At 39.9% G+C, this 12,582-nt stretch overlaps 2 protein-coding genes across 5 annotated transcripts in view; one reads left to right on the top strand and one right to left on the bottom strand.

Annotated features, from left to right (window-relative positions):
- Positions 1–6,208: 6,208 nt before the first annotated feature.
- Positions 6,209–8,688, top strand: oaf (BRICHOS-like domain-containing protein out at first). 2 transcript variants are annotated; one of them, XM_014359905.2, is made up of 5 exons: positions 6,209–6,440; positions 7,224–7,337; positions 7,395–7,713; positions 8,117–8,313; positions 8,395–8,688. In XM_014359905.2, exons 1-5 carry the CDS (start codon positions 6,342–6,344, stop codon positions 8,506–8,508), a joined length of 843 nt encoding a protein of 280 aa, XP_014215391.1. In that variant the 5' UTR covers positions 6,209–6,341; the 3' UTR covers positions 8,509–8,688. The 2 variants fall into 2 exon arrangements, with proteins under 2 accessions (XP_014215391.1, XP_089449241.1); XM_089593115.1 differs by having other exon boundaries at positions 8,117–8,688.
- Positions 8,689–11,696: 3,008 nt separating this feature from the next.
- LOC106644421 (uncharacterized) overlaps positions 11,697–12,582 on the bottom strand; it is a 48,086-nt gene continuing 47,200 nt past the window's right edge. The window contains exons 8-9 of one of the 3 annotated variants that reach the window (XM_089593011.1): positions 11,895–12,429; positions 11,697–11,828 (exon numbers count right to left, since the gene is read on the bottom strand). In XM_089593011.1, coding sequence (XP_089449137.1) covers positions 11,744–11,828; positions 11,895–12,429 — 620 coding nt within the window. In that variant the 3' untranslated portion in view covers positions 11,697–11,743. Of the gene's footprint in view, positions 12,430–12,582 lie in introns of all 3 variants that reach the window. The other 2 variants (XM_089593013.1, XM_089593012.1) reach the window with 2 other exon arrangements.

The raw sequence follows: 12,582 nt of genomic DNA, 5'->3' as shown, positions 1-12,582 counted from the left end.
TTTAAATTAGTAACATCATACCGGAAACTCTAAGTCTCTCAAGTAACACAAGAGCAACGCAATACGCGAGCGAGCAGACACTATTTTCTCCTTTTGCTCAGTTAATTTATCAGTCGACACTTTAATTTGAACTTCACGCGCGCTTGGCTACACGGAAAGACTTTTTGTTCTGTTAGTGTTGCCGGGAGTTACCATGCATTTTCATTTCGTTAAAATTATTTTCTTTATCGACGGTAAAATAAAGTAAAACGTTTCATTATTTTCTCATTAGAAATGAAATTGTTAAAATCTCAAAACTAGCGCACGTATTTTCAACGACACACTCTAAATTATCACCTCAGAAACTAATTTCGAATCGTAGTATAAATATTGGGTAACCGGAATATCCCCATCAAAATACACATTTAGCGAAAACAGTAAAAAAAATATAACCCAACGAAACGCAACAAATCATTCTTCTCCCGATAACTCTTTTGATTTTTCCGAGCAACGAACAGTAACTCATTGAATTTTCTTTTTTTTTTTTTTGCACTTAAAAAACGCAACAAAGCACCCAACAACTCAAGTCTCAACCACCACCAGAGCGACGGATGTCCCCCCGCAAAACACTCACGCCAACACACAAACCGTGGGTGGACGCTATTGATCAACTTTTCCTCGTAGCGCCGATTAGTTATCGATTACGTATTAAAGTCAAGGACAACGCCCCCCAATAAGTGCAGAGACCATCACGCGCCGACGACGCCTCGCGTTACAATATACACACACACACGCTATTGTCGATCTTATCTGCCGTAACGAGGTACACACCAAACGCACCAAATAAAAACCAACTCTCCGTAAGTGTATATACACGCCGAGGGAGGGGGGGGGAAGGAGCATCAAAGCCGTGTACGCTTACGTGTGTATACCATTGAACGCGCGCAGCTCGCGTCCGCAATTTTCTATTTACCTACTCGTGACGATTCTCCCGACGACGCACATCGATTTTCCAACGTCACCGAGGAGACACACGAGACACGAGGTCGCGCGCGTACTCCGACGGAACTGCTCCGGACAACGTACAACCGGGAGATGGTCACATATTTATAAAAAAAAAAAAAAAAAAAAGGGATGAAACTCAATTAGGGTCGTCTTGCGTCCAAAAGTGGAAACACACTTGACCTCGCGAAGTAAGAACCTGCACACTCCCGGTGGAGAGCTTGCAAGGCTCACCCTTTCCCCCAAGATTTCCTTGACTGTGTATAATGTCATATACGCGGATGGGCATATCACACGTTGTGCCAAGACTAATGACTCGCGTGCGGCAAGCTTCCGCGTATGCGCGAGCCGAAGGTGGAATGAAAAAAACACGCGCACGGGCTCTGCACCGAAAATCGCGATCGATCCGAAGAGAAGAGGGCGCGGGCCGTACTCGAGGGGAGTGTTAAAATTTCCACTACCTCCTCGGACTGTGTCGGCGTAACCGAATCCTCGATGGAATCGATCGAGCGCCTACGAAAGGGGATGAGGCTGCCTTATTGGAGGAGGAAATAGAGGGGAAGAAAAAAGCGCTGGCTCGGCCACCTCGCGCGTTTTCGAGGTCACGCGCCTTCGCCGCGAAGCCGTGGCTGCTCTCTCGTGGACATACTTGCGCGCGCGCGCACACCACGACGAACTCTCCTGGCACCGCACGCGATGTTTTCGCGGGGATGAACGGAAAAAAAAAGAAAAAGAAAAAAATTAAACAAAAAAAAAAAAGGTCGACTAATTTTTGGCGTCCATTGTGGGGCGACGAGTCGCGTGTCTGACCGTACACGGCTCTTTCTACTTGCCTTGCTCCGCGCTCCTCTCGAAACCTCTTTTCCCCCACGAAGCCAAAGCACCACACACACACACCTAGTTAATCGTAATCACTCGCGCAAAGTAATAGTACATAATCTGGTGGAGGCTACTCACGATTAATGAATAACGTACGCGATAACGTGGGTACGCGCTATCTACGCAGCTGCAGAATCTCCGTAGCTGCAGTTACTCCTGGTGCGCAGCAGTGGCAGTATACACGATGCACAAGACACAATAGTGTTTCCCTCGTCTTGGTTCGCTTCCGTGTGGTTGTATCGAGTTCGGGCCCTTCGGCACACACTATAGCCCCTCAGTGACAACCCTAGGGGGCACTATACGTCACGCACTGTCCGACGATCCTTTGGAAGCTCGGAGTCGCGGGGTAGTCCCGGAGCACCACAGCGAACCACCACCACCACCACCAGCCGGGGGGAGGGGGAAAAAGCTCGCCCGACGAGAGCAAAGGACTACTCAGACGATCCGCGTTGGGCACATTGCGGCACACGCCCTCGCGCACCTCTCCACGGGACTATACTGGAACACACTAGTCTTCTGTCCCTCGACGTCCTGACGCTACTGGCGTCGCTCTCTCTCTCTCTCTCGGCAACACACGGTATACAGCGTTACAGGGACGTTGTACGCATCACGGGAGACATGGAGCGTCTTCGCAGGCTACAGGACGGCACGCAGGACGCACGCACGCATCGGGGACCGCTGAGATGTATATGGTCCTAGGCACCGCGACGACAAAGACAATGACAGCACTCCCGCGCGCGCACACCCCCGCGCCTACAACCTCGCACGTACAGCGTTCGGAAGGTGGAGAGAGGAGGAGGAGGCTACAGTTGCTCGGGGAAAATCCATCCACGGCGCGAGCACCTCCGAGTCTCCCCGTCTTTTTCCCCTTACTTACCCCCTTACGTTACCAGATCGACGAGGGTGCAAGAGAGAGAGAGAGAGAGATAGAAAAAGGTGGCTCAGCAGCGGCGAACAGTGCGCCTGACCGTGTTTCCGCGGGAGGGGGGAAAACATGGCTGCTAGGCACCACAATACTGTACCGTCTCTCTCTCTCTCTCTGCCCCAGAGAATCGATAAACACTCGGCACTGCTCTCCACCGCCACCCTATCTGGCGGGGGATACGACCGAGCCTCAACGCCAGCGCCACCGGTAGCCAACCCAACTACAACCCCCTGCCCCATACATACGGGAGCTTGCATATATTTTTCTTTCAACCGATCGGAGCTTGTATACTCCGTGGTGCTCGTACTCCCCCTCCCCTACTCCCCGGCTTGTGTGTGACCGAGTGGTGGGTTCCACGGGGTTTTCGCTCCGTTACGCGGTATGGGGAGGAGAGCCACCTACGATTATATCTCGTAGGCCAAGCCGTGACGTTTCGAGCCGAGTAGACTCCCCCTCCCCCTCCCTAGCTCTGGTATACGAGTCGCCGGGTTGCCGTCTAACGGGGGGACGATTAGCTTTTCTCCACTTTCCAATGAACCCACGGGCCAGAGGGTGCTCTTTCATCCTCGCGTTTTACGCTCATCGGAATCGTTGAGAGAAAAAAGGTGTTGTTTTTCATATCGCGTTTTGCCCCTTGGCCTCCAAAATAGCGACGCTATAAAACTGTCCTTGCCAAAGGGGGGAGGGAGAAAAAAGAATTGCTGCGGAGAGGAATTATTGATGTTTCCCACTGGTGGGCGCAGCTGGCCGCTCAACGAGTTTCGGCCTTTACGATGCACACACGGCACAAGACGAACCCCCTGCCTGCCGTCTTCTCCCTTTTCCTCCACGTCACGATACCGCTGGAAACACGCATGTACGTGTATACATTCCATCGCCTATCGGCGTATCGAGCTCGACCATGTAGTCAATCGTGAAACACTCGAGGGGTGGAGAGGAAGGCTCTCCCGGGATCTTTATCAACATGGGGTGCATGGGGGTCGTGGCGGAGTGAAAAAGAGGGTCGTGGAAAACGAGGTCTACGAGCGAGCAGGGCGAAGAGTTGGGAAATCGATTAATCGAACGCCGCTGTTCTCCCTCTCTTTTTTGCTTGGAGAGAGGGTGATGGATTTTGTGGCTTTTGGCCTTTGGGTGATATACCTACGGAGAACGGACTCGTTGAAAAAAAGAAAAGATGAGCAGCGCGTCCTGAGCGAGCTGGAGATGAAATGTGGCACATCTCGAGAGCTTCGTGGGAAACGTAGATTCCTACTTATCGTGCGATGGGACGTCTTGCTTTAGCTTCTCGCCAATTTTTTTTACTTTGTTGCGCTGTCTTATATAGGGTTTTGGTTTTACCACTACCTACCGCATGTGTACCTGATTGGCTGATGCTGCGTTGGGTATTGAGTTTCTGGAAATTTTGCTACGCCAACACGAGTGGGGAAAAACAAAAGAGCCCTTTCGAATTGTGTTCGATAAAAGTCATTTCTAATTGTATAGCAAATCATCTGTTTTCAGAATAAAAAAATTAAGAAAAATTAAAAGTGATTTTTTTATTTACTTCTTTATCTCGTTAAAACGTCTTGTTAAACTTATTACGAATCGACAAATATTTTTTATGATAAAAAAAAGTAGCGCGTTAGAAATATTTGTTGTTAATTTTTTTCCATTTGTTCATTGAATTATGTGTCTAATTTTGTAGGCATTTGTATCGGACCAAAAGTGCACAAGTTCATATTTTTATTAGTTGTTTAGATTGGCATAAATAGTTTTGAAAAATTTTCAGATTTTCTTCTATTCAAATAAAGTAAAGCAAAGCGTCAGGCAAAAGTTGTAAGTTTTTACTGCTGTGATAATCAGGTGAAATATCCTTCGAAAATTTCTAAAATATTGTTTTTTTTTTTCAACGTCAGCAAAATATTAAGCAGAATGTAAAAATTTATCTTTTCGTTGAAATTTTTTTAAACCATGCGATGTCCAAAAATGTGACCCAAATACCTAATGAAACGCAACCCTTAAGCCTTTGATTAATTTGATTAATCATTTTTAAGAGCTTGTGATACAGTGGAATATAACATAATAATAGTATTATCAATAAAAAAAGAAAAAAGTTATAACATTATCATTATTTGGCAGAGCAAGACAATAAGAGAGGAGTAAAGAGAAATAGCCGAGTCCTTGGTTACACCACTACCGCTTTCGTTGCTACTAGGCATTTATTGACCAAATATCAAGTATCAGGGAACACTTGGGGTTTGAGTATACCGTTTTCGTTTGACGGCTCGCATCAGCGGTGGTAATTGCGTTTTTGGATTTTGTGGTGGAATGACGTCCAGACGAGTGACCAGCAGCTGCAGCCGGCCTAGCTCGACAGCCTCCCGTAGAATAAGAGACAGCAGTAGTAGTATCGACTTGGGACTGTACTCGCCGATATTGGGACGGCACTTTAGAATACCTAGCTTGTACAACGAGCTGCCTGTCATCGAACTGGATGATACTTTGCCTTACGTTAGTTAATTTTTACGTAGCATTTTTTTTTACTGCGGATAAATGACAGGATAACGTTTTCGTAATCAGTTAACAAAAGTTGTATAAAAAAAAACCATTTGATCGAGTTTTACTTATTTTTACGTGAAATTTACAATAATCATTAAAAAATATATTTCAGGTTCCTGTCTATTGCCATTTCACCATACCAGATATCGAGCCTGTAGTTAGGCCACCAACTCCTCCTATACTAAAGGAACTGAGAGCAGAGTTGTAAGTATTAAAAATAATTTTTTTTAATTATAGTATTCACCCAATCATATAATAATTTCTTTTCTTCCCATCAGATTTAAAATACAAATTTTTAATTTATTTACGAAAATTATTATTTACCTCACAGTCAGGATACGCTACATTTATTAAAGTCGCCAAGACATAAACTAGACCAGAGATCGATCAGTCCGCATACGTGCCATCGTCGTTCGAATTTATCCAATAGGAGCAACTGATTGCTACTTACAAAACTTTCCGATGTATTTAAAAACAACAATTAACAAAAATTAAAGAAAAAAATAAATTTTGTTTACATTAAAAAAGAAAAAAAAACTTACCATTTAACTTTACAACAAGCAATGCAACTTGAGAAAAAAAGGATATGGTAAGAAACTCTGGTTCGAAAAGTTCCGCTTCGCACGTTTGGACAGCCACAAGATGGAAGGGTAGCAAAATACGTGCCGTTGCGCAGGGGTCAAGCAAGGCCAAGCGGGCACCATGTTAACATCTCCTTCCTTTCGCTATGGACCTTTGCGCCTTCTTATTGGTTCGTGGTGCTCGTGACGCACAGTTTCTTCGGATGAAAACGCAAGAATTAGCGATGAAAAGGAAGCTGCACGATGCTCCGAAGGACGACAGGCGAAAATTGGGACTTTTTTTGTACTGTGCATTTTTATTACATTTTACATAGAAAAAAATAAAATAAAACCGCGTCCAAAGTGTTGCTCTATCGTTTTTCACAAGTGGTGTTTGAAGTGTCGATTGTGTAGAGTTAATGAGAAGTGCGGTTAATCTTGAAGAATGAGATAGCAAGATGAGATCTCAACAGCTCTCGGTACTCACTGCCTGGATTGTTCTGCAATTTTTTTGCGGAATATGCAGCACAGTTTTGCTCATCAACGTTAGAAATCAGGTTTGTTGAATCGATGTACCTGAATGACATTATTTCTTTCCAAGAAATTTTGGATATCCTCGAAAATAACGTTATATTTTTGTAATGAAATTAAAGTTCGGTGTACAGGTTAGCATTTTAGATGAAACATTGTCCACCTCCCGTGTAGCTCATAAAGTATCATTTTCTTATCTATTTACTATATAATGAAGAATGATACTTTCGTTATATTTAATTAATTTATTGATTGATTTCCTTACCCATTTAAATCAGCATTTTACGTTATCATCTACGATATGATAAATTTATACTCGTAAATCAAAATTAAGGTAAAGCTTTGATATCTCTAATACATCATGAGGAACATTGTTATTTTCTTATCATCATTGGTAAATTGGTTAACATCATGAATAGTAACAAAGTCCTTGTAATTTACTGTGCACCATTTTCGATATTATAAACTATGAAATCAGTTCAACACATACGTTTCTGATCACAAAAGTTAGATGTTTCAGAAAAAAAAAACCCAATTTGATTACAATTCAGAGATTTATCTTTTATTTGCTATGTAAATATAAGAATTTTAAAAAACCATTAAATTACACGCAAATTTTGTGAATTTGCCGTAATAAATTTATACTTACGTGTAATAGTGACACTTTAAATTGTTTATTCTAAAACAATCGGCATACACTATTGTGCATGGAATAAAAATTGTGAATGAACAAATAAATGAATCATTATGTTATAACATCGATCTTGATGAAATAATAAAGTATAGCTAAAGTTGGGGATTAATTACAGGGAGGAGAGATTATACAAGAAAACTTGACGTCCAACACTACAGATGATGTGATAACTTTGGAGTTTCAACGTTCAGATGGAACTCTGGTCACCCAAGTTGTAGATTTTAAAAATGTAAGTTGCCGAAAATATGGCTTGTCAAACGATGTACCAAAGTTTTATCGATTACAGGAGGTTTTAATCATAAAAGCCTTGGTCCTGGGTGAAATGGAGCAAGGTCAAAACCAATACCAAACACTGTGCTTCGTGACTCATTTTTATGACAAGGATTTCATATCCTCCGATGCAATGGCGAAATTGAGGCAAAAGAATCCCAGTACAGTTAGAGTTGCGGAGATAAATAGGAATTATGCAAATTACTCCATGAATTTGTTTCTAGACGTTTTTCAATCAAACGTTATATCCAAGCATATAAATGATTTTTGCTTTGAGGCAGCAGGATCTACTTTCACGAGGCATGAAGATGTAAAAAAATGGGCTCAAAGACCCGGTAAGTACTTGAAAATATTCGACATCATAACCTTATACTACCAGCGCCACTCTGATGGCTAAAAATGCAACTATAACCGTTTACATTTGAATATCGTTTTGAAATTTTTGCGGGCTTTATGGTAATTGCAATATGGTCCTTCATTTTGTGCTACCTACTTAATAAATTAATCACTTTAATTTAGTAATTCATTTATTGTGTTTGTACAATTAAAGACAACACCTAATGTAGCCTGAACTTAAATCATTACGAATCTTGCTGAAATTTCCAAATAAGACTGTAACAGGTCATAGTTGCATTTTCAACCACCAGGGCAGCGCTGGTAGTAGTTATCATGCCGATTTTTATGGGTGAATCTGTAAATATGTCACACTTAACATGCACTGTGATATTCAAATTGCAGATTCTTCTAAAACCGCACTTCTAGCAGCTGTACATAATTTTACTATTATCACAAGTAGTCAAACAACTAGTAATAAAACGAAATCACAATCACTGTCAAAGTGTGCAGACACATCAACGTATACAGCACCGTGCACTTGCTCGTTGGAGTTGTGTATAAGTTGGTATCCTTGTGGATTGAAATTTTGTAAAAATAAAGCGCAAAAGGATAAAAAAGGTCAAACGAAAGAGCTTAGAGATACGAAAGAGCAAGATGAACAAAAATATAAGAAAGATGAGGAAGAAAAGGACAAACCCGGCCTCAGTTACAGGTGTGGTATAAAAACGTGCAAAAAATGTTACATTTTCTCTTACTATTCGAAAATGAAAGAAAACTGTTTATGGGATGAATGACATTTAAGACATGCTTAATGTATCGTTTATATGTATAATTTTCTCAGCCATTTTTAGTGTCATTAAATGCATTTACAAAGTGCACGAGTATATCATATTTAGCATGTTATACAAAATATTTCAAACGAAAGCCTTTAAAAAATTTTGTAAATAGTGTCAAACACTAATGATGAAATTTATAACTCGTTTAAACGTAACGTTGAATAAATCCATAACTTTAATTACAAAGTTCACTTGCACTTAAATACGCAATATATTATTTCCGCATTTCAGTGAAAAATGAGATTTTTATAATTTAATTTCTTCATCATTTGGTCCTACAATGAAAGACTTGAAAAAAAAAATCATGACATTTACAATTTCATAAAAGACTGTCAAATCTGTCCAATGTTATAAATTTTGAACACTACTATGTTTAGATGTATGGTCAAACTAATTTATCTTGTGCATTCCTTTTTACTGCACCATTGCACGTATTTTGTAGAGGATACCTTCCACAGGTAACTGAACGAGTCAATTTTAAGCCATACAACGTTATCTTAGTACTATGATGCATAAACATTGATAAAGTCCATGTTGTAGACGAATAACACTACATCATTACGACAATGACAAACAAAATGGTCAAACTGATGAAAAAAATTTTCTTACATTTTATAAAAGAAAAAAAACATACGATAATTATATAACAAAAGAACACGTACGTTACGTTATCAAACAATAATAAAATAATTTCTTCCAACTTTCTTCTGTTGACATGAAATATTTTTGAACACCTAAACAATTAATTAAAAAAAGTTTTTGTTCATTACGTGCCATATGGTGAGTAGTTCCGTAAAAACTTGTATGTTCGAAAATACTTCATTTTTTTACACTAGATAAATTTCAATAAGAAATAAATACCGTACCAAAGGTATTGTATTTACCAAAAAATTTATTTGGTCAAAAATTAACTTAAACTATTAAGAAATTTTTTTTTAATCTTCATTGCCTGAGGACTATTTTTCGTCGTAAATAATTTGCCATTACAAGTAATTCTCGAAGTGTTTAGTGCCTGAAAAGTATCTGTAGTTATCATAAGTTTGTGTACGTGACTTATCATTGCAATACGAAACATTGCAAATTTTAAGACAAAAATTTGTTGATAATTAAATTTCAACAATTAACGTAATTGTACGATATTGAAAATATTACTGTGTAGAAAAAGAAATTAATTTTTATTAAAGTTATTATACGTGAAACTATTACGATCACTTACAATACCCAACTTTTTCATTTAATTAAGTAAGTGTAGGTACTCTTGTTATAAGGTTTTATTATACCCACTGATCAGATAAACAAAACAAAAATGGTTGTATATGCCGACATAATAGGTTTTTCGTCTACAGCATATAAAGGACAATGTTAACAAGACACGAGCATGAGTTGTTAAAAATTAATCTGTAATATAAAAGCAATAACTGTACATAAAACTGTAAATACACGAAACTGGGAATAACTCTGATTGTGAATCAATAATATGATGTTGGTGAGAGTTTAATAAATACCCGTATACAAATGTTTTGGCATTGAAAAATATGTTATTAATGTGATATGACGTAACATGGTGTACATGTAAAAAAATAAGGAAAAAAAATACATGTATGATATAATGTATTGACGTTAAAACCCAGTGAGTATATTTTAAAGACTAGTTAAGACTCAGATTAATGATATGAAATCAAAAATGAAGAACACGTGTTTTAATGTTTACGTAAAGATAAAGGGAAAATTGCGAAAACATGACCCGTTGTAGATACGATATACAACAAGCAGTAAAAATCAATTCGTTTACATAACATTGTAATTTATATTTTTTATAAATATTTAATAAAAAAATATTTGATTAGTATGGAAGCGTGGGGTGTGTAATTATTTTTAAACGACCAGTTTTTGAAAATATGATTTATTTATAAGATACATTTAAGAATTCTACTATATGCACGTTTCCTCTCACTTTCGGCAAAATATTCAAATCTAATTTTTGCTTAATAATTTCGTAGTGGTTATTGTCTTAAGAGCTACACGAGTATAGAGGCACCGAGACAGGATTCTCTAGCATTGTTACTTTTATGTACACCTAACAATTAAGTATTTTTCTTGATAAACATTTTTCTTTCTCTTCATTTATTTTATACTCAATCGACGGAGTTATTTTTTTTTTTTTTCCTTAACTACAATTCAAGTTTATTTTTCACCCTTTTATTTTATATTGCATCTCAGGTGTCTCTCGGTTTCTCTCTTATTCATTCATATACGAAGAAAAAAAAAAAAAGAGCGTCCTCGTTTCATCAAAAACTTCAAAGTTTACTAATGAGCACTCTCTACTACGTATTTATGCACGTAAGTAAGGAATCTGTTGAATAAAGTTTTTCTGTAGCGTATGTCTCATCATTTTTTTTTTTTTTTGCGTGCATCTTTTTGAGACTCAAAAACGATCGACTGAATCGATCCCTCAAGATGTCGCGAAGAAAAATCGTACAAAAGAGCATGAAAGGAATGTTTTTTTTTTGTTTTTTTTTTTTTTACATCACCTTAGCACCAAAAGAGATCCATGGGAATAAGAACTTGAAGTAATCACAATCACACGCTCGCGTCGACGACAGTACATTAAATATATATATATATATTCATTTATTTGTATAAAATATGTACGTGTGAAACATCGATCAGACACACACGCAGGGGCATATAAAATATCTCGAAAGGACACAAATCGTCCGCTGAACCGAGGCCATTGTAAAATTGTAAAATCCTAGGTCCAAAGGTTTTTCCGGCTCGCGCACGATTTGTCCACAACATTGATAAAAATAGCTGCTCTTTTTTCACACCCTCGCGCAAATTCATAAAATATATGATACTCACGAGCAGTTTTTCGATACATTTTTCAAAAAAATAAATATACAATGACGTCACTTTCGTGTCCGAGAGAATCGTAACCACAGTTTCAACGAAGTTTTTCCTAAAATCACAATAAGTTATCAGCCAACGAACGCCAACATCTCTCTTTCGTTTCTTTTTGTATTCCCGCAATCAAAAAACAACAATCGCACCAGCAGCGCACGCACACTCGGCGGCTTTCGAATCAACACACTATCAACAATAATGAAAAAAAAAAAAAAAAAAAAAAAAAAAGTGGAGGGGTAAAGACAAGAGGAAGAAGAAGAGGAGCATACATATATATATGTATATCACACTAACTACTGTAACACGTTTTTCGCACGTCAGCCAGAATAACGCTGAACTCATCGTCCACCGCCTTTGGCACATGCTGGTCCATGCTTTGTCCAGGACCTCCGGCGGGTGCTGGCTGCGTCTGCGACTGATGTTGTTGTTGTTGTTGTTGCTGTTGTTGTTGTTGTTGTTGTTGCTGTTGTTGTTGTTGTTGTTGCTGCTGTTGCTGGGCGACTTGTTGTTGGTGCTGGTGCTCCTGGTACTTGGCAGCAGCGTCGAGGCTCGCGTGGTACTGCTCCATGGCGTGGCTCATGGCCATCTGGGCGCACTGTTGCTGGTGATCCTTGGCCGCCTGCTCGTCCAGGATACACTGGGCGTTAGCCAGATCCAGCTGGTGCTGCTGTTGAGGGTGTTGCTGCTGCTGCTGCTGCTGCTGCTGGGTCGTGTAGTAGCGAAGGTCGCTCGCGTAGTTGTGGTTACTGTCGAGGAGACTCTGCGAGCCGAGGCTCGAGTGGCCGCCCGCGGCGAGGCTCGACGGGTGGCTGTACTTGTTGAAGTACTTCTCGAGCTGCATCACGTGCTCCTGCTCCTCGTCGTGCATACCCGGCTCCATGTGGCCCATGCCCACCTGTTGCTGCTGCTGGCCGGCCGAGTTATCCGTCTGGTACTCCTGATGTTGGTGGCCCAATTGGTATCGATGCCCTACACCTGCGTCAAACACACGGCCCTTTTATATTTAACTTAAAAAAATTACGGGATACCATAATATTATGGACTCGTCACCGACGAGTTTTGCAAGCACCCGATTTTGGTATAGATCACGCGCGCAGCTTCATTAAAATCCCACACGGTAATTGTACA

The sequence above is a fragment of the Copidosoma floridanum genome, unplaced genomic scaffold (genome assembly GCF_036245765.1).
Source record: "Copidosoma floridanum isolate Cflo_tuat_1 unplaced genomic scaffold, Cflo_Japanese_pri ptg000019l, whole genome shotgun sequence".
Classification (NCBI taxonomy): Eukaryota; Metazoa; Arthropoda; class Insecta; order Hymenoptera; family Encyrtidae; genus Copidosoma; species Copidosoma floridanum.
Note: the sequence above shows the minus strand (reverse complement) of the source record. Positions and strands in the feature narration are given on the sequence as shown.